The 22684-nt window shown below is 48.4% G+C and overlaps 1 protein-coding gene across 1 annotated transcript in view; it reads right to left on the bottom strand.

Annotated features, from left to right (window-relative positions):
- Positions 1–18379, bottom strand: part of LY86 (lymphocyte antigen 86) — a 53949-nt gene extending 35570 nt beyond the window's left edge. Inside the window, exon 1 of the mRNA XM_012647001.1 lies at positions 18232–18379. Within this exon, the coding sequence (XP_012502455.1) occupies positions 18232–18379 (148 nt within the window). The remainder of the gene's footprint in view (positions 1–18231) is intronic.
- Positions 18380–22684: the final 4305 nt, after the last annotated feature.

Raw genomic sequence — 22684 nt, forward strand, 5'->3', positions numbered from 1 at the left:
TAGAGGTCAGAGGTGGGTGGTTTTGCTTGGACATGCATGGACCTTAGAGGCCCTAGAATCACCTCTGGAAGGATCTTGGAAAAGCCAGAAAATTTCCTTTCCTCTTTTACTGAAAATGGTACCAGAAAGGTAGATTTCTGCCTTGTTCCTGTATATTTACAAAGAGGGTACCTACCTTTGTAAAACACCAGTTTCTATGGCTGTTGGAGTTAGGAAAAGTTTCCACCATCATCACTGGCTCTCACCTTACAGGTAAGTTCAGAAATTATCACCCTTTTATTGACTTTTCTGAGCATCTTCCCATCACATGGAATTGAATTTCTATACCATCGATGCCCATAGTTTGACATCAAAACCAATTAATTCTTTACAATCCTTCAATACACACACAAACACAGGCACATACACCCCATACACATACACACAAAAACGAACCCCAGCCCTGTCTCACGTTGGTCTTCTAGGCCAACCATTTCAGGGCACTCTGTCTTGGTGTGTTCCTAGGAGGAGGGATTTCCACTTCACTCAGCAATTAAATCAGGGTGTGAGCTAACAATCACCTTTCCTCGCCTGTGAAAGGAGAACTGGACGTTATTTTAGGCTTCCTGCTTTCTTTTTGTGCCGGGCTTCTCAGATGCCCTAGGGACCAGGGCAATGCAGTCTAGACTCTGGAGTCTGGGCCTGCATGGGCACAGAACAGGCAGAGAGGGATGCAGAACCTGGCTGGGCCTTTTTAAGTGGAAATAATGACAGACACAGGAAGTTGCACAAGGAGTACAGAGATGTCCTGTGTATCCTTCGTCCATTTCCTCTCATAGTAACATCTTACAAACTGAGTATCAGAACCAAGACATTGACGTTGGTGCAATCTATAGACGCCGTTCAGATTTTACCGGTTTTCACTGCACTCGTGTGCTCGTGTATATAGTTCTACGCAATTTTATTGCATGTAGACACCATCCCGATCAAGATACAGATACGTTCTGTCACTATAAAGGGTCTCCTCTGTGCTGCCCTTTAATAATTTATGTGATTCAAGGTGAACACTACAAAAACACAACTGGCTTGATTTCACAAAGGGCTTTTGTTGGCAAACGTGAAGTTGAAGGACATTTGTCCAGTTTTTGGCTATCACGCAGGAAGCTGTCATGATCATTCACGTGCAGGTTTTTGTGGGGACACAGTTTTCGTTTATCTGGAATAAGTGCCAAGGAGCGGGATTGCTGGGTCCTTTGGTGAGTGCATGTGTAACTTTATAAGAAACTACCCCCTGGTTTTCCAGGGCGACTGTGTGTTTTATAATTCCTACCAGCAACAAAGGAAAGGCCCAGTGGGCAGGGTCCCTTCAAAAGAGAGTCTTGCTAGAGAAGCTTGTTCCCTAGGGAGAAATTAGGAGGGGACAGGTGGTCCAATGTGAGGTCAGCAACTTCTGTACCCACCCGGCCTGCAGGGATCTGGCAGGACTCCCCCATGAAATGAGAAGGATGTCCCCAGCAATGACTGAAATCACAGGTGCCAGGGCTGACTGTGAACACCTGTCTAGGGGAGGGCAGCACGGATGCCCGTGGCAGCCGGTGTCTTGGTTGGCCAGGGCCCTTCTTTGCCAATGCCACGTTCAGGGCCCCAGAAGCAACCTTGGCCACACTCAGAGTCCTATAGAACAGATATTAATTCTTTTTTTTTAATTTTAACTTTTAATTGACACATAATCATTGTACATATTTACGGGTTTGTTTCCTAAATGCTTTCTAGTATGAGATCAATGTAACATGTTTTTTTTCTTGCTCTCTGCAGACACGATAATGAATTGTCCACGGCTGTCTCCAATCTCCTTGCAGACCCACAAGAGGAAAAAAATTAATTTGCACTTTTCCTAGGACGCAACCCTTTTGACAGAGCTGGCTCATAAAGACCCTCCTTTTCCAAGTTAGCGTGTTGCCGAGGGCGCAGAGTGACACTGCTTCTGCGTATGGCCACCCCCAGTTGAAAAGTAGAGGAGTGTCCCCACTGAGAGGCACTCAGAGGAAAAGGAGGCGTGCAAGGAAGAGTGCAGGTTTGGTCTTCCAAGAGAATGAGAGCCCAGGTCTCCAGGGCGTGGGGTCCTAGGCTTCCTAAAGATACCTGGGGGCCTCTCAGAGAAGGCAAAGTGTACAGGATTGCCTGCCGGGATGTCTTGCTGAAATCAGAGATGTTGAAGTCCTCATTCCCAAAGCCAACTCACCATTTCTCCCTGTTTCTCACAGCAGTGGGATGGGGTAAGAATGGGCCTGCTGGACCCCCAGCTCTGAAATAGAGCTCTCCCTGGCAGGGAGGAGGGAGAGGTTTCTATGGGAAACTCCCCACTTGTCGCTTGTGTAACATAGACCATCCGGGAATAGGATCCCGTGCGCATGAATAATATAAGACTGCAAGCTCTCACAGGTCGATGCCAGACAGGAAAAGTGGCTGCTGCCGTGGAGTTGGCCCCTCTACCAGCGAAATAAATTCCTAAAGAAAGGACTCATTTCTCTGCCTCGCGTATCAACACACTCTAGTATTCCTTCCTAAGTAGAGGATTAAAAAACCACTTTTGTTAAAAATATAAAAAGAATTATGTTGAAAGTCAGCAAGCTGCCACGAAAAATAAGACGGGAAACTGGACCACATGAGAAGATTGCGCCTCTCGATCAACCACGGCCCTCCTGCCCTCCATGACCCCATGCACGAGTTAAACACAGCGTGTGAGCTTATCTTCTGCATCACCGCAAAAGTTTCTAGAAGGTCTGGCTCAATACGTGCCCTTCTCTTTAACACCATTGCTGTAACCACTTGGATGTCGTTCAGCCTCTGCTTGCCATCTGTTCATGTCTGTTCAGAACGTAACACTCGAAAACTGTTAGTGTGTATGGAAAGATTACTAGACACAACCGAGGAAACTGGAGCAGTTATCCTAAATACCTTTGCCTGGGCTTAAGCTGTAGAGAGGTGGGGAAAGCAAAGTCCTTCTGACACAGAATACATAAATAACAGATGTCCACAACAGTTTGTAATTGCAAAAATAAACCTAAATATTTAGCAACAGGAGAAGGGACGCAGTCGCAGTTGAACACACAATGATATACTTTACCTCTGTGGGAGTGGGTTCACTGAAGCGACACGGGCCAGCTCTCTCCTGGGATAAAGTGTAATAATAAATTGGCCCTGAAATAAGTCCTTAATTCAACTCCCATTAATTCTAGTAAGGTGTAGATTAGGTTTTTCTGTGTAGACAGTCACATTGTATGCATATAATAACATTTCTGTTTCCTGCTTTCAAATTCTCAAACATTTTCTTTTTCTTATCTTGCTACGCTGGTGACGGCCTTCCACGCAATGTGGAATACAAACAGTGATGATAGCATTTGTGTGTCTTGATTTTGAAGGCACTGCTCCCGGTGTTTTGCCATTTAGTATAACATTCACTGTAGATCTATATTTTAGGTGTATTTCTTTAAAGAGAAAACAGCTGACTTTTAAAATGCAATCTGGCACTCTTTGTTTTTTTATGAGGCTTATTTAGTCAATTTGTATTTATTAGAACCTCTGATATCTTCATAATTATTTCTCATACAATTTGGGATTTCTTTATGCTCTTTGTCTTTTGGATTTTTTTCTTTTACTAGTTTTGAAGTTATATATTATATTTTTAGTTTTGTAGTAGTTTTATTTTATTTATTTATTTTTTTACCTTTTTTTCCTTGGTATGTATGTATATATGTCTATATTTGTTTATTTTTATTGTGTTGAAAAACACGTGACACTGAATTCACATCTTAATCATTTTCAAATGTACAGTTTGGCAGCATTAAGTATATTCACTTTGTTGTACAACAGTCTCTAGAACATTTTCATCTTGCATCATTAACCATTATCTTTACGCTCATCCCTGGAAAACAGAAGGACAAGGACATCAGAATGCCTTATGTTTGGTCTGCAGCCCCCTCCTACATGTGCATGGCTTTGGGCTGCATTACTCCCTTGTCTCAGGCAGCATCCGCTATGGCCCCACTGACCCCCTCATGTGTGTGCACCTTTGTGTGATACTCTCCCCTTGAGTGGGCCGGTGGCGTGCCTCTGAGCAACAGAACACAGCAACTGTGTGGGATGTTCTTTCTGAGATTAGGCTACAAAAACACTGTGATGTCTGTCTTTCTTGCCCCCTCTTACCCTCTCTTTTCAGGGCCCTCACTCTGGGGGAAGCGCATTACCATGTCATGGGTGGCCCTGGGGAGAGGCCCACATGGCAAGGAACTGATCTCTGTGGCCAACAGCCACTGAGGACCTGAATCCCACTAACAACCACGTGAGCGAGCATGGAAGGGGATCCTTTGTGGCCTTCTCCTTGCCCCGTAATCACGTGAGCTTGGAAGCAGGTCCCCCCAAACCAAGCCCGGGGATGACCAGAGCCCACCTTGATCACGCTGTGTCAGACACCCAACTAAGCCACACCCAAATTCCTGCTCCAGAGAAGAAAAACAGAGATGATAATGGCTGTTGTTTCATGATGCTAAGTGTTAGAGTAATATGTTATGTAACAATAGAACTCTAATACATTCCTGTTCCAAATTAAACATTATCATCACCACATTCATTGATTGTTAAAATTTGCCAATTCTTTGCTTGCCGTTCTGTGCTGTATCTCAGAACATACTTATGGGATTATTTTATTTCTTTCTGAAGTATTATTTAAAGTTCTTTTGGGAGCAAACACTCTAGATTTTGTTTGTCCAAAAAGTCTTTAATGCCCTCTTACTGTTGAATGACATTTAGCTGTACTGTATATGCAATTCTAGGTTGCTTGTTATTTTCTCTTTTCTCTGAGAATATTGCTGTTGCTACTTATAAATCTGCTGTCAGTCTATAACTCCTTGTTAAGTAATTTCTCTTGCTACTTTTAGCAATTTTTTTCCTTTGGTGACTTGTGGTTTTATCCTCATTGGTTTAGTTGTGGGAATTCCTTTTATGAATCTGCATGAGAATTGCTGTGTTTATTGTACCTGAGATTCATATCTTTCAAATCTCTGGAAAATTTCTGGCATTTTTCTTCAGAAATTGCGCTTCCCCCCATTTGTTCTATTTTCTTCTGTAGCCCATAGTTTTCATTTATTTATTTCTCTGTTATACACTTTGAGTAATATCTCCAGACATTTTGTCTAGTTCATCAGTTCTCTCTTCAGCTATATTAAAATTGGTGTTTTAACTTAACCACTTTTTATTTTAGTAATTAAACATTTCATCTGAAAAAGCTTCAATTTATTCTTTTTTGAAGCTCCCTGATCTTTTTTTGATATTATAGTTTTCCTCACTCATGTTTTGGATTTCCTATTTTATTTCTTTAAACAAGTTACATTTTCTTATTTTATGTTCTATATCTTACATTTCCAAAATCTATTATATTTAGGGATATAATTCTACTGTTGAGTTTTCTGCTGACTCTTCTTCATGGTGGATTGTTTCCTTGTGATTTTAAATTTTGGATTTCGAGCTCATGGTTAAATCTTTAGAGAGCCAGTGAAATGTGAATTGAGGGTGTGTGTCCCTCCAGAGATGAATAACATTTTCTTCTGCTAATGTGCCTCAGATGTACCCAATCAAGAACCACCTTAATTTGATTTCTAGGTTTGGGATTTTCTGAACCATAAAGGTAGTTTCATACTTCTGGGCCCCAAATCTTGATGACATTATGCCTAGATAATATGTCCTCAAGGAAGACTTATTTTTATTTTCCCTAGGGATCAGGAAGAGTTAGATAAATTTATTTGTTTTCTGTTTTGTCTAAAATCGATTTTTTATTCCTTATGCACTTTTTTTTTTTAACTGTGGCTACAATTCTTAGAAGGTTGTAGCTGCACGGAAGGATCGAGTTTCCGTCTTGCACGGTGCAGGGCACTGTTGCCAAGCTCACGAACAGCCATTAAAGCCCACGTTCTGGTTAGTGGAGACTGACAAGTTCTTTGAGGCAGACACACAGCTTCAGTGTTGGTTTTCCGCTCTGCTTTTTTGGTTTTTGCTTTGCTTTGGCTCCTGGGAGCCTCCCATCACTTCTTACAAGGTCAGATATGCATTGAAAAAGATCCGTATCACATTTTATCCATTATTTTCAGATATTTTATAGCAAGGCAGCTTTTCTTGATATGCAGACCAGAAGACTGCCCACTCCACACAGTTTCCCTAGGTGTGCAGGTAATATTGTCTGGACTATCTTGGTCTCTCTTTCCCCAGTGTTCTGTTTACGAGTACTTTCATGTATGTTCCAGATCCAAATTCCCAAGGATGCTGCTGTAGCAGGGTGCTATGGTCTGAATGTTTATGTCCTCCCCAAATTCATCTGTTGAAGCCTAATCCCAAGTGCAGTTGTATTAAAAGGTGAGGACTTTAGGATATGAGTAGGTCATGAGGGCAGCACCCTCATGAGTGGGATTAGTGCCCTTATAAAACAGATCTGAGGGAGTTGTTTGCCCTTTCCACACGTGAGGACATAGCCAGAAGGTGCCATCTACGAAGCAGAGAGTGAGCCCGCCCCAGACACTGAATCTGGTGGCCCCTTCATCTGGTACTTCCCAGTCTCCAGAACTGTGAGCAATACATTTCTGTTGTTTATGAGTTGTCCAATCTAAGGTATTTTGTTACAGCACTTATTCTCATCAAAGATTTCTTCCCCCAAACACCTATAACTCTCTGCTTGAGGGCTTTCTCTGGATGGGGGGTAAGCTTGTCCAGTATATGGTTAAGCCAGAAGTGTCAGAGTTAATACCTTCAGGAACAGCTCTCAACACATAACATGGGAGTTGAGAAATCGGCACCTCAGTTTCTTCGCCGTTTAGGTGTGACATCTCTAAGGCATGTTCCACAGAGGCTCCCCGAGGTCCCCAGAAGGATGGGAATGGAACAGCAGGTTCCTTCTTGAGATGAGGCAAGTGCCATAGTCCTTGCCATTTTCTATTGTAAATTGCGACTCATCCTCTCCGATCGTAATTTGCCTTTTCCACGAGGGTATTTGTGTGTCTGATCCTTGCTCTCCCTCTTCTGGCTTGGGCAAAATGTAGGGGTTGAGGTGGTTTTGCAGGAAGGTAGCTTTGACTTTCTCTCTCTTGCCTGTTCTCCTACCACTGCTTTCCAGAATTCTGAAGATCTACTTCCTCCGGAAGGAAGCTCTGCTGAGATCCTGAGATTAGGCAGTATTTATTTGCATAGGAGCCTCCCGCTCATTATTTTGGTCATTGGCTCTAAAACCTCAGGCTCATTTTTGTTAGGACACTTGGCACTTGCTAGCAAGCCTGTGTTCTGTTCAACTGCTGGTTCAAATAAACCAATAGCCAGTGGCAATTTTCTCAGGTTTTTTTGAAAACATGCACACTTATTAACGCACAAATTGCCCTTTAATTTAGTCGCAACGAAAGCCAAGTGTGAGACAGAAAAGCTATTGTTCACTCTGGACAAGTGATCTTCCTGTCTGCTCTGCACCCTGCTTTGCTTCTGGACAGCTCAGTGTAGGTCAGGCTAGAATTTATTCTCTGGAGACTTGAGGCTCCTAGTACTTCCCCTCTGGAATATCCTCTATCCAGTGATCCAGACCCGAGGCAGATGATCCCAATGGAGAGGTTTTTGCATTTATCCGACGGCCAGAGTTGGTTACATGTAGCAAGCTTTTTTATAAACAGAGAAAAGATCAGAAGAAGCAGGCTCTGGCATCAAGTTTCCAGGCTTTAGGGGCCCAAGTCACTTGTCTTATTTTTGCCAGGTGTCCTCTGTCATGGTCATTGGTTTACTAAAGGCTGCCGGAGTCCTCAATGAGGGTCCTATCACACAGGAAGGCAGCCCTGCGTAAGCTCACTCCACGCAAGCTCTTGCTCTCACTGCTCTCTGAAAATATGTCATTTCTATGTCAGGTCTGCACTAATAATAAATTTATGCACTTGTTGATCCTCTCAATATTATAAAGGAGGCTCCAAGGATCTTCCTTATATGAAAAGCATGCTGGGCAAGAAGGGATGTGGGCAAGGCAGCCTAAGAGGAGGACTGCCCAGAAAGAGCGTCCTTTGCGCGTGGGTATGTGGGTGTGCAGGAGAGGGGCTGGTTTTGCTTTTGTCACACCTTTGACCTGAAATTGGGCAAGTTCACTTCACATGAAGATTTTCATGCTTTTAGAGGAAGTGGAGCTTGCCTTGGGGGGTCCTGTTGGCTCCTGCTGCTGACTGGCTTTGTGGCCACGGTTGGGACACAGCCTTTCTGGCTTAGAGGTTCCTCTTCTGAACAAGGAGGTGCTTGGCTTGAAGCCCTGAGGCTCAGTCTGGCCTGAACATGTTCCAGTTCCATAAGAGAGCCCAGTCTGCCTCTGGCCGGGACTGACAGAATGCTGACCCTCCCTACACAGGCTTGCAGGGGGAGGGGTTGTCCTGTGACAGCTGCCCCACACCCTGGTGTTTCATCAGCAGCCACAAGGCTGACTGTCAAAAACCAGTCGCTCAGCCTCACAGGCCATCAAGTTGATTGACACTCAAGAGCTGCTCCAGGCATCTCCCTCATGCCAGGGCGTCCCTCTTCTCCACAGCCACTGGGAGCTGGCCAAAAAGACCAAAGTCCTCTACGACTACACTGGTCATGGAATTGTAAGTGGTCGGTGCTAGCGTGGCCTGTTATGCTCATCTCTGGCAGAGAGGGGGCGGGTGGGGGAGGTACTCAGGCATTCTCTCCTCCCCTGGGCAGGGTGAGTGGTATTAACACCAGGCAGTCGCTGGGCATAGAAAGACAGTGCCTCATCTCTCATGACCTGTCTTTGAGAATTACTGAGCAGGCACGTCAGGTGATAACGAAGATGGGAAGGAAATTGGGTCATGTCCCGAGGACTAAATGAACATGGGGCCTGATTCTTAGTTATTTGGAGACTGAATGTTTCCATCCATATGGATAGAGCAGAGACAACTATGCAGTTCTCTCTATCTTTGTAAGTAAGTAGGAGTAAGGACAAAGAGTTGTGAATGAGCCAGATAGTCTTGGAAAAAATGGAACAGAAGGATGGATCAGCTCAGGTGGTCCATATAAAAATCAGGCCGAAAGCCAGAAGGAAGTCAAATCAGCACGAGTGATTGCGCAGAAGATACAAGTGCAAAGGCAGCGCAGTGCCACGTGCTAAGAGGACGAATTAGCTAAATGTTGTAAAGACGAGCCTTAGCTATGCAGGCAAAATCCATCACCTCCTCTAACTGACCCTTCTAATTATATACTGAGGTGACCACTGCAGGCGTAAGTTTCCAGCGATGCTTGCAGACCAGGTCAATACATGATGACGATAGGACAATGAGTTACAAGACAGGGACCCAGCACAACTTAAAGGGCACGTCATTCAAGCAAAAAGCAGCAGGGTAGCCGGATCTTTATGAAAAGAAGACACTGAAATGATCTTAAATATGTAACAGGTAAGGTTTAAGTAAAGAGAGCTCACCTTGCTGACCGGCCGCCCAGCCCAGAATCAATTGGTTGGTAACTCAAAACCTACATCCCCAGCTGATCTGAGTGATGGTTTTTAACATTGGTCGGGAATGTATTAGACAACTAGGAAAGTACTGGAATAAGTATCACTATTTAATATAACCTCAGAAAGGTATAAGGGTATAGGTCAGAATGTATTACTGCAAAGATAATAAAGAAATAAGTTAAGATTCATGGTATCAATTTTTTGAAACCAGGTTAAGAAAAAGAATGATGAAGGAAATGACCTTGTGATAATCTGTGTGTGTGTTCCATCTGCTTTTGAAGGTTTTTAAAGCAATTAAGAAAAATGTGCTGTATTTGATTAAATGCTTAAGACAATTCTATTAATAAATTTGTGACCCATGTACGCATGTCTGCAAAAAATTGATTTGTTACATTTACAAAGTTTTGATTTATTAGTCGTGTGAGTGGTGTTTAATTGTTTAAAAATCCAATATAAGAAGACTAAATCGAGCACTAAAACAGAGAAGCCCTCTGACTAAGAAAGACCCCAGCCGTGGGAAGCCAGCACGGGGAATCCTGATGATTCTGTTCCGGGTTTCTCACGGGGCTGGTGCGGTTGCCAGGAGCCCTTTGACGGCTGTGGCTGACCAGGCAGCCTGTTGGAGTCTCAGACTGCAAATTGTGCTTGGAAAGGCCAGTGGGGCTTTGCGGGCTGGGAACTCTTTTCTTTTTCCTCCTGGCCATTGGGTTGGTGACCACTCGCTTCCGTCCTGAAGGCAGAGGGCACTGGAGGGGAACTGTCTCTGAATTTCAAGAAGGGACTCACAACGGTGCCTTCCTGGATCCCACACGACGGCTGGCGGGGGCCAACTTGCACGCTGCCCACTGCACGTGAATCACCCGTCAGCCTCACACGGAAGGACGTGCTGACCCTTGATTCCTGGTGGACACCAGCATACCTCTTCCACTTCCAGAACAAAGCTACTGGGTCAAGGGCCTGGGACAGTACCGTGCAAGGCATCGCAGAAAAGGAATGAACGCCAACCCAGATGGCACACATGTCCTGGGCGGGTCACCCTTTTCTTTCAGTGAAAAACCCTGCCCTGTTGTTGGGGTTTTAGAGGGAGCACCTGCCTGCCCACACTCCGCTACCAGCCCTGCCCCTGCTCTGTGCCTTCCCACGCTGGTCTCACAGCACGGGTGGCCTCTGCCAGCCGGGGCCCCGTGTCACGGGGAGCCTGCTGCCGTCGGGCTCTCCCGGGTGCTGCAGCTGCACAGCCGGAGCAGGGCATGGCTCTCTCACCTTCACTTTCCTCGGCTCCTGGAGAGAAGGAAGCTGCTCTGGTCCGCACTGTCCCTCCTGCAAGCCTGGGTCTGAAGCTGTGCCCAGGACCTCACAGTCACCGCGGCCTTGGGAATGGTAGTTTCTACAAAAAAATAGCTGTGGGGCTGGAGGACAGCTGCCCCGTCTCTACCTCTCTGAAGATTCTCCTCCCAGAATGAATGGAGCCGCAGGTCTGGCTTCGGCCTGAGGGTGGGAAGAGCAGCAAACAGCCCTGGGAGGCATTTCCCGCCTGCAGAAGGCACCTCTTGGAACCGCAGACTCTTGGCTTTTTTCTCTCTCTAGGTCCCTATTCACTAAGTCCCTTAGCCTCTCCTTTCAAAAGTATTTGGGGGGTTTGGAGAATGGGCCGTGAAATGCTCCCCCCAGCGGAAACCCAGATGATCCTGGTGGTGTGGTCTCGGAAACACGTCCACGCGGTTCACTTCCCTTCGGGCACGGTTCGCTGTCATCTAGCACGGTAAAAATCTGCACTGCAACGTTGACATTTTTGTGTTTCTTTATCAACTTCCTGTCTTTCGATTTGGGCCACGAGGCCCCACCCTGCTCAAGGCAGTGAGCTGTTCAATCCCACACACCCAGCACTGTTGAAATTGCTTCTTTGTCTCTGTAGCTGTTTCTACTTTCCTAATCGTACGGTTTGGTCTCCCTGTTAATCTGGGAAATAAACGGAGAGATTGCTGTCTGTGTGCAGCAGTATTTGAACGTATTGCTAAATGCCTATATGGTCTGTGATATTCTTCTTTTCTTTTTGATGTTGTTTCTTTTGTATTTGTTTTATGCTCCATTTACCTTAGAATTATTAGATTCTGAGGAAAGTAGTTTTTTCCCATCTCTTTTCTCCCAGGGCAGCTTTAAAAAATTTGTCTATGAACATTTTATCAATACGCCTTGCTTGTTTGCTCTGCCACACGGCTAAGTCATTTGCAGCTCACCCTGTATTTTGGTCAAGACGTTGCAGGCATTGTTTTGTATTCTAGAAGTCTGATTAAGCGTCCTGTTTGGCTAGCTTGTTGGATTATTCAGATGCATGTGACCTGATTTAGACTTTGTAATTAAGAGAATTTTCGGAGGTCGGATAAAGTGTCCACCCTGTAGCAAACTTCAGAAACATGTGAAACCATTTAGGCAGATGTGGACAAGGCCGACTGTCTTCGAGGAGAGGAGAGCAGGTGCTGATTGCGAGTCTGAAGCATGGTGACCAGATGCCATGGTAACCTGACCCCGGAAGCTCCCAGGGGCTGGCCAGGGCCCTTAGGGACCACCCACAGCCCTCAACGCACTGCTGAGATGGGGCTCCCCTCCCCTCCCTGCTCACCAGCTGCTCTGCAGAGGGAACGGTTGTTGGGTGTGGGAAATAGGGTACCCCAGGAAATAAGCATGCCACCAGCACAGGGCTCTGCCCATAAAATAGGCTGTTCTTAATGACAAGACAATGGCCCTTCATTTGCTTCTTTTAATTTGGGAGATGTCATTTCTAGACTCCACCTTGCAACAAAAGAGAACTTGGTACCCATGGCTGGAAAATGTAGCTGTGGCGCTCCTTCTCCTCTGTGGCTGGTACAGACTCTCGACGGAGGCTTGGGAAGAGACAAACTGGCCTGGAGGCTGGGGACAGAGTGGGCACGACTTTCACCAGAAGACGAATCTCTCCCCTCCTCCTCCTCCGCTCCTTGTCTTCCTCCTCTTCTCCTGCTTTCCTCTTCTTCTTCCCCACCTCTTGCCCCCTCCTCCCCCCCTTCCCCTCTGCCCCTGCTCCGCCTCCTCCTCTTCTACCCCCTCCCCCCCCTGCTTTTTCCCTCCTCTTCTTCCACCTCCTTCTCCCCTTTTCCTCCTCTTTCTCCTCTTCCTCCTCTTCTTCCTTACTTCCTCTTTCTTCTTCCCTCCTTCCTCTTTCTTCTTCCCTCCTCCTCCTCCTCCTTCTTTTGCTAGTCCACATACTGCCTGGGGTTTCCCCTTTTTACCCAAAGACTTATCTTCTTAGCCACGTCTTCTCCCTGGCCCCCGTGTGTCTCCGGGACCAGATGGTTGGATGCTGTTAGAGCCCCGCGCTACAGCGTTAAGTCACTGGGGAGGAGTCAGCACACTTAGGTCCGTAGCACAGCTCAGGTGTGTTACTTTACCAAAACTCTTAACGTGTCTATGTGTTTCAGTTTCTATATCCAAAAACTGGAAATAAACATCCTCCCCACCCCACAGGGCTGTTCGTAAGGATTAAAGGAGGCCTTGCCCACGGAGGGACCTTATCCTTCCACTGTCAGATGACATGCGGAAGGGAGAGACTATTCTGACGGTGACGGTTCTCCGAAAGGGGTCCTGTGCGTTCCTCGCAGTCATGGCGGCTTTGCCATCAGGCTCACTTTTTGGCTAGAATCGTCTGGAAGACCCAGAACTTGAGGCTGTGATCTTGTGAAGACCTGGAAAGATTCCTTCCTACCCCTGACCAGGGATGGGCAAACGTTTTCCATAAAGTTCCAGGTGGCTAGCGCGTGAGGCTCTGTGGGCACGCGGTCACCGTCAGCCGCTCGGCTCTGCCCACGGCACGGCAGCAGCCACGATCGACGCGGGAAGAACGAGCACCGCTGTGTCCTGATAAAACTTTATCTGTGTTTCCAGACATATCTGTGTTAAAAAACCCCTTTATTTATGGACACAGAAATTTGAATTTCGTATCATTTCCATGTGTCACAAATATTATTCTTCTTTTGAATTTTTTAATCATTTAAAAATGTAACAACCGTTCCTAGCTCATAGGCCATTCACAAACAGACAATTTTTTTTGCCTGAGGGCTACAGTTTGCAGGCACCTGCCCTGCACTGTCCCCAGGAGGCACTCCTACGGCCGGGTACACCGTGAGTGGCAGAGAAACCAAAAGGGGACATAAAGACACGGAGGCATGTGCCACAGGTCCTCCTTTGCCCGGCCGATGGCAAAGCATGTGAAATGATGACGTGGGGGTCTGCCCTCAAGGCTCTTGCCAGGGAATATAACTCAGATCTCTGCTATCCACACCTTATCAGAAACCCAGCAACAAACCCCTCAACGACGGCGATGGTAACAATACGTGTGGATCACAGCCTGACGGACATGCAGCGTGCCCATTCTTACACACGATCTAACTTTCTCCCTCAAATAAGCCAGAACTGTGAGTGCTGCACGCATGGAAGGTTCTACAGAATCTACCCTGATTCTGGGCTCTTGGTCCGCCCCCAGGAGCACCATGAGAAACCGCGGGTGTGAGTCGCCGTGGCACCTCCTGCAGAGACGCTGTCCGGGATGTCATCTACTCCGGGCAAAGAGTCCCCTTTGGGTGCAGCCCAGTATCAGGAAAAGCTGGACATCTTAAAAACTGGTTTCATTTTAGAAACAATGTCATTTCCTTGTCTGATTTGGCTTCAGGAAGCTCAGAGTCAAATATACTTCTATCAGTTGTAAAGTACGTCACAAAGTCATCAGCAGCGAAGATTTATTGAGCATGTAGTACGTGCTGAGCACTGTTCACGTGATCCTCACACAGCCCTGTGACGTAGGCAAGACATTCTCCTTATGACACCAGGCTGAATAGCGACCCCCAGAGGTGTCCACATTAGTCCCCGGAACCTGTGAATGTTACCTTACGTGGCGAAAGGGACTTTGCAGATGCAATTGAGGATCTTGCACTGGGGATATTGTGCTGACCACAGCGTCCTTGTAGAAAGGAAGCAGAGGGAGGTCTGACACGGAACAAGAAAGCAGCGTGACGAGGACGCCGTGCTGCTGGCTTTGGTGAGGGAGGAAGAGGCCTTGAGCCGGGGATGCAGCTGTACGCGCTGGAGAAGACAAGGAAACAGATTCTCTCCTAGAGCTTCCGAGGGAGCCGGGCGCTGCCAACGCCTTGACCCCGTGAGACCGATTTCAGACTCCTAACCTCCAGAGCTCTGAGAGAATAAATGTGTGTAATTTTAAACCACCAAACAGAAAGTGTTTCCAACGGCAAAAGGAACTAATACACCTGCTTTACCAACAAGGGCGGGAGACCCGCACAGTATTGCCCCAGGGTCTGAGTGAGGGTTGCCGATGGCAGGTCCCAAGTCCTTATCCTTCACGCTGCCCCATCTGTCGCGTGTGTCCTGACCTCTGTGGCCTTAGGATTCCCCTTAGTCAGTTACGACGGTTCATCGATTATCACAGACTGGAGCGGGGGGGAGGGGAGGTGGATGCTAAACAATCCGCATGGATTTCTCCCAGTCCTGGCTGCTGGGAGACTGAAGCCAGGTGCCAGCAGGTTGGGGGGTGCTCTTGGGGAGGACTCACTTCCTGGCTTACAGTGGCCACCTACTTATTGTGTCCTCTCATGGTGGAAGGAGAGGGAGACCTCTGGCCTCTCCTCATAAGGGCACTAATCCCATTTATGAAGGCTCCACCCTCATGACCTAATCACCTCCTAAAGGCCTCACCTCCTGATACTATCACATGGGCATTAGGGTTTAACAGCAATTTTGAGGGGACACAAACATTCAGTCCGTAACACCTTGCCTTACCCTTCCCTTCACCCTGCTTCTCCTGCTACTGCCTGTTTCCTTTCCCGCCATGTGTGCATCTGCAATCGGCCTCACATCTGTGTGTGTGAGAGGCAGCAGGCAGTCTATACATGGGTGGGCATTTGTGGCATGTGCTGGGGTCCCTGGGAATTGTCCTGTGACTCGGTGAAGGCAAAGCCCCTGACCACATGTGTTCCCTATTTTGCTTTGGTGAAGACTACACTCTCTTCTTTCCTGAAGCAGGAACGGTTGGCCGGGGCAGGACTTCTGCTTTTGCAGAAAATTATGCCCACTTCCTGGTTGGTATTCAGGGCCCTCTAGCTGCTTATGAGGTTCCTTCTTTCTCCCAAGGATATTAAGGCTGGCGAAATGATGCCAGCTCAGACTCTCATTGTTTCTTTCCTGAGTTATTGCTCCTCCTGGTTACAAACCTTGTTTCCAGCCTCACATAGCTCGTGATCCGATACCCAGGCTCTATTCACGACCTGAAGGATCTTTCCAAAATGCAGCCGCACTCGTTGCCAAAGGCAGGCAGCCCACCCTGTCTAGGGCAGCCCACCCTCTCTGGGGCTCTGCCCATACTTCCCCCCTCATCCCTCACCCCCATGTTTCCAGCCCTTCCGCAGCTCCCCAAACTCTGTGCCTCGCCACATCTCCCTCCTTTCCTGCATGCCACGCTCTCCGCCCGAGCTCTCCTCCCCTCGCCCCTCCTTCTTTCCGCCTTGCCTGCTTACAGAACTCTAGAGCAGGGAGATTTGGAGCGTGGGCTCTGGAGTCAGGCAGGCTGGGGATCCATTTGTTTCAATTCCATACGTATAACACTTACTCAATGCTTTGCTTTCTCTGTGCCTCCAGGGATGTAATTCTGCCACTATTAGCTGTGTGGCCTTGGAAAAGTTACCTAATATCTCTAACCTTCAGTTTTACACATCTGCAACTTAAGAATGATGTTTATAAATCATTTAGTGTGGTACCTGCCACGAACAGGAGATGTTATCATTACTATTTTTATTAGTCTTTAAGCTTCAACTTAGTCTGGGCGACTCCTTCTCCCACAGATTTAGATGCCAACCTCAGCCTCTTCTGCATGTCCCCTGGTACACAACGCCTGCCTCTACTACAGCCCTTCTCACAAGGCTCTTGCCCTGTTGTGTCATTGTCTGACCCATCCCCTGCTCTTGGACAAGGACAGCATCTCCCGTGTTCCCTTATTCCCAGTGCTCGGAGCAGGCTTGTGTGGGACGTTGGCTGACTCCGTGGAGCAGCTCTCCTTGAAGCAAAGAGCCGGTCCCAGATGGGTGGGCAACGTCTCTGCTCTTTCCCTGATGGGCCCAGTCCTTGTGCCTCTGCTGGCTGTGACTCGAAAGGATGTGCCATGCTTGGCTGCAGGCTGAGGCTGAGTCTGGAGGCAAACCAGCCCTGGCAGCCTTTTGTGCGAGGATGAATTGGAAACACAAACCCCGAGCATTCATCACAAGTCTTGCTTCCACCCTGCACCTAAAATGAATGGGAGGCCAGCGGGGCAGTGTCCCGTCCCCATGGGAAAGGGTGAGTAATGAGAGTGGCACTTCCAGCACTGGCCATCCATACTCCTTAGTTATCTTTTACTTTTTTTTGTACACCTCAATGTTCCTTCTTTTTAAAGGAATAAAGCCAAGTTGGGCAAACGGCCCTGGTGACCAGCTCCTTGGGTGGCAGTTGTGGGGATCGGCTGTTTGCTCAAGTGCCACGTCTTCATTACGCCCCAGCCACTCAGATGCGCCATTTGCAGCTCCTTCCCGCCTGCGGCAGTTCAAACAGCATCTCCCCATCTCCCTCCCAATGGCGGATTTCACAGCCAGTCCCTCTGACCTCCACTCAAGACGTGACGGAGCCCGTACTCCTCTCTTCCCACTCAGGAAAGTGTCCCGCCCACACAGATCTGTGTGTTGAAGTCCCACCCTCCATACGTCGGAGTGTAGCTGTGGTTGGAGACGGCGTCTTTAAAGAGATGATTAAGTTAAAGCGAGGCTGTGATATGGGCCCTAATCTGGTATGACGGGTGTCCTTGTAAGAGGGGAGGTGAGGACACAGATGCAGGCAGAGGGACGACCGTGTGAGGACACGGGAGAAGTCAGCTACCTGTGGGCAAGACGAGAGGCCACAGGAGAACCCAACCCTGCCAACACCTTGGTGTCGGATTTCCCACCTCCAGAACCGTGTGAAAATGCACCTCCCCTGCTCAAGCCACCTGTTCTGTGGCACCTTGTCATGGCGGCCCAAGCGAGCTGACGCACGCCTCGCGGGGGTGGCTCTGACCTGCTTGCTCAGTTCGCTGTTCTCTCTCCTGAATTGCAGCTTCCTGTCGGCACAGCGGCTTGCCCACTGGGTCACAGCCACGTCCCACGCACTTTTGTCACTTCCCACGCTAGAGCAAACCCTGAGCGACACCGCTGCAACAGCAGCTCTGGCAGTGTCCGAAGGAGGACAGGAAGCCTCTCTCTGGGCAGAAGTGATCTTTTCACTCCACGTGCAAGCTACATCCACCGGACAGGCAGCCCAGGCGCACGGTCTGGGGGAGCCCCTTATCGGAGGCATCTTTTCCTAATGTTCGACTGGTGAGGTTTCACGATTTGGTAGATGCATCGATCATTTTGTTCTTTTTGGGCTCTGTGGTGTTAGTGAATTGCTGCATTTAGACTTAATTTCTCTTCCTTGTCCTCTGTCACTCTCCCTCCTGCCCACCTCCAGCCGCGTCCTCCACCCCCACTGCTCCCAAGGGCTCCCATGGCCCTCCCAGACCTGCTGCAGGTGGAGAAAGTGTTGGGCTGCTGGTCCCCTCTCCCCACCCCCACCCCGACTAGGCGCTTAAGCAGCTCACATCTGTGGGCCGTAATTTTCCCACAAACACATATGGATGTTTCAAAAGCCCTTACCGCAACTCTGGTAGAGCACTTCCAAGCCCCCCTCCCTGCAGGCCAGGTGTGTGGGCCAGGCTTCCCTGCTGCTGCCACCGCTGCTGCCATCGCTGCTGCTGGGAGAAATCAGAGTCCAGATGAGGAGGACAGCTGTGAAACCCTTCATGGCGAGGCCTGTGTGGGACCAACAGAAAAATAACAGGCCCAATAAAAAGATCTCAAGGCCCTTCCTCTCCTCTCTTGAAGGGGGTGGCATGTTCGGTTTCACTTCTCAAATTTTAGGCTCCTAGGGAACCACGGTCAGAAGCAGAATGCAGTGAGCAGAGGCATTTACTGCTCCCCTAGCCTTGAATCGGCAGGGTCGGGTCTGAGACAGTTTGCGTGCTGACTTTCTGCTTTCGCAGGGAGAGGGCCAGCAAGTGACGCATGAACTTATGCCGGGGCCCCCAAGAACAGCCCCACTTTGAGCCCCCACCCCCAGGTGGAGCCGTAAACTCTGCAAAGACAAACCACAGGCCACCACGTGTTTTCCATCAGCAGCCCCTGTGTTCTGCAAGCTTCTGACACGGGCCAAGGACCAGGGACCTGGCTGGGGCCAGCAGACAGCGTTTGGCTTTTTGAGGATGGCAGAATGACATTTGGAATCTGGAATGAGGCTTTTGAACCGTTGTCATTTTTCTCTCCTCTGGTTTTGGCCCCACTCTTAGGGCTGGGCTGCCAGCAGTGAATTGTCCCGCTGAGAGCAAGACCTTGTTTTGGGAGCAGCAGATGTGGTCTCTGAAGATGAGATGGAGGAAACAGCCCTGGGAAGTGAGCCCTGCTGTATTTCCGGGTTTGGCCTGGTGCAAGGAGCAGGGAGGGGGAGTAGGCAGGGCCTCCCTGTAAGGCTGGTCTAATGGTTTTGGTAGTTGGTGGTCATCGATGTCACATCCCACTTTGTTTTCAAAACCAAGATTTGCCCTTTTTCCATGAATCTCTGTTGTCCAGCTTCAGGACAGCAGGTCCCTCAACCCCATCCCCACCTGCCTCCAGTCCACCTCAGTCTGAGAGAACCAGAGTCAGGGCCAAGACCAGCAGATTTCGGGAGCCACAGAGAGAACTATTTCCCCTGGGAGGAAAAGCATTTCTCTGAGTGCACTAGGTAAATTGGCTATTTCCGCCAGTGGCTAAATAAGAATTAGAGTCACCTCACATTAATTACCAGCGGAGATAAACGAATACGTTGAATTAATTGGTGGATAGTTTGGATTCTTGAGAGACCTCAGGGAGTCCTCATTTGGGGAAGGGACATGTCTGGATTGATTTTTTAGGTACCCATCTGCAAATAAGTTCAGTGATGTTGGCTTTCAACAGTGGTTCTCAAAGTGTGGTCTGGGGGGATGACAGCAGCAGCTTCCCCTGGGAGCTTGTCCGAAATGCAAATCCCGGGCTGCACACAGACCTACGGAATGAGAAAGGCTGGGGCTGGGGCCCGGCATTCTGAGTTTCAATAAGCCCTCCAGGTGAGGCTCAAGTTTAAGAACCGCTGGCTTTTATAGAACACAAGGTGGAAGTCGAGCCCCGAGGGACAGGGGGGTAGTTGCTCTAAGAGGAGACTTGGCAGCTCCACTTGGCCCCCGGGAGTAGAAGGCAGCAGTGCTGGGAGCAAGAGCTCAGGAGGGTGGGGTCCAGTGCTCATGGCAAGAGCCCTGGCCCTGCTGGAAGTGTTGTAATCACTGGCAGGTCCAGGACGAAACAGAGGCTTTCCCTTGGGACATCTCAGTGCACCAGGAGTTGCTGAGAGAGCTCTGAACCTGTGAGCAAGGACAGCAATTGTGGGTAAGGCCTTCCTTCCCTGCAGAGCACAGTGTGACCAGCATCCCAGAGAAACCCAGGAGCCCAGAGCAGGGAACAGACATCCTGGCGGACAGCTGTGGGCAGCTACAGCTACTCTGGCTGCCAGAACAGAAATGCCTTAGTCTGGGTGGCTTAAATGACAAACATTTATGTATCACAGTCTGGAGACTGGGAAGTCCAAGATCAAGGCTGCAGCAGACTCAAGGAGAGCTCTCTGGTTCAAAGATGAAGCCTTCTTGCTGTGTGCTCACATGGTGGGAGGGGCAAAGGGTCTCCCTGAAGCCTCTTTCATAAGGACACTAAGCCCGTTCGTGAGGGCTCCACCTTCATGACCTAATCATATCCCTAAGTCCCCATCTCCTAATGCCATCACCTTGAGGGTTAGAATTGCAACATATGAATTTGAGGGGGACACAAATATTCAGTACATTCTAGGAACCATGTCATTTGAGTACAGGGCTACAGATTTTTGTGGATCAAAGGCAATGAAAAGAGTCTTCATTCGGGGATTGCGTTGGCCTTCAGAAATATTCAGTATGGACCATTCAGAGACCTGGGACCCTGGAACCGTGGTTCTCAGCCTCGAGTGGACATCAGCACCAGCTGCAGGGCTCGTGAGCACACAGCATGGGCCGCTCCCCAGAGTGTGGGGACAGGGGCTGGAGAGCGTGTATTTCTAACATGCCGCTGATCTGGGGCACACTTTGAGAACCTCTGCTTTAGGTCACAGAACTTGGTCTGTTGCAGAATGTACAATTTTTAAAAAAATTTTATGAATCGAATGTTATTTTGTTATAAGACAGGTGACATTTTAGTTAACACAGCACACCCATATAGGAAAAAAGAGTAAGCCACTTTCTGTCAGGAGTTATGCTGACTTGCGCTGACCGAGAACAGGCTTTTACTGCAATTATCAGTTATGGCCCATCTAGTTCAGAAATTCATCCATAATGATGTCTTGAGGAGTTCTTTAAGTAGAAGCCTTAGAAAGACAACCAAAGCTTTCTTTGAGAAATGTCCTGTTCCCTAACTATAGAATAAAATCAAAAATCTGTTCATGATAGTTATTTACAATACGGTTATGCACAGGTAACGGTAACCAAGTGTCCCGCCGGGCTGTGATGCTGACTCCGCTGCCTCGGCAGGCCGTGGCTGGAGAAGCTGTGCTTCTGGGCTCGTCCAGACGTCCCTTCTACTCTTTGGACGACCGCTTTCCTCTGTGTCTCACGCTGCTCTCTTTTCATGGAGCTCTACTCGGGGACGGTGCCTTTCTTTTTTTGCAGGGCAAAAATGTCTTATCGGGATGGCTGTCCCTCAAACTGGTCTTAAGAAGAAAATTCTGTGTTTAAGCAGAGATTTTAAGAATCAATGTGAGTCTCTGAGGGCAGGAGCCCAATTACATAAGGAAGTGAGGGTGAAGCCGCTCCACGGGGGAAAACCCCATGCTCCAGACAGTGGGGGGAGAGAGGAGAAAGGAGTGGAGGGAAGGAGGGGGAGGGGGAGGGGGTGAAAGGCTGGCGTGGAGTAGAGGGGGCAGCTTGTCTGCAGGTGGGACAAGGCAAAGGTCCCTTAAGAACAGATGCTGCATTGCATTGTGCAGTTGCAATGTGACAGCCCCTCCACTCCGTGACCCACAGAAGCGCCGTGGGTACTTGTACAGCTGGAAATGCTGTGTGTGTGCACACGCGTGTGTGCGTGTGGGTGAGAAGGGAAGAGCTTCGTGTTTGCACCAGTGTGGTGTGCAACAGAGGTGGGGCCATGGGAAGGCAGCCCCCTGGGGACAGTGACTCAACCTTGGGGTGGGCATCACACGTCCCCAGGACATGGAATGAGGTTCAGACCAATTTTATCTACATTTCACGTGTCAGCAGGTGGCAGACAGCCCTGAGTAGTCTTTAACACTAAACATTACAATGGCAAATGTGCCTTCCTCATCATCTGTGTTCAACTGTGGCTGCTCCTTCTCACTCCCCTCAGAGATTTAGCGTGTTAGGCAAAATTTTTCCTTTATGTAGCGCTGCCACTTTGCTCCTTTCCTCTGTGGCCTGCAGGGGGAAGAGACAGGTTTGAGGTCACCTTGCTTCTGCCTTCCAGCCTGAGTGTCACTGAAAACTGCCCTCGCGCTGTGTGGAAGTCAGGAGGCCGCGCTACTTCCTGCGTATCACCATTGAGCAGCCCCCGGGCTGACTGCTGAGGTTCACTCTTCAGCTATTTCCACACTCTCTGTCATGTGGGCTACATGAATATCTTATAGAACTGGTGCCAGCCTACTGGGCTTCTTGGTAGAATCTTGCCTGCAATCTCTCAGACTGCTGGAAGACTCACCACACAAAATGTGTGAGATGCTCACAAAGTCCCCTGGGCTCTTGACATCACATATTATGTATACGTATTAGATAGAAATGTACGGAAACCAGCTGTCTACTTTCTACACAACTGGGGAAAAACCGTCTGTCTACCTGCTTCAGATGCATTCAACTCCTTTATTCAATAAATATTTATTAAGCACCTCTGACATGCCAGCTACAGTTCCAAGGACCAGGAATACAGGGAAGCAAAGTGCTTGTTCTCATACAGCTTACCTTCTAGTGGGAAGAGACAATACATTTTTTAGTACTTTTTTTTTTTAAGAGAT

The sequence above is a fragment of the Propithecus coquereli genome, unplaced genomic scaffold (genome assembly GCF_000956105.1).
Source record: "Propithecus coquereli isolate 6110/MARCELLA unplaced genomic scaffold, Pcoq_1.0 Scaffold253, whole genome shotgun sequence".
NCBI lineage: Eukaryota > Metazoa > Chordata > Mammalia > Primates > Indriidae > Propithecus > Propithecus coquereli.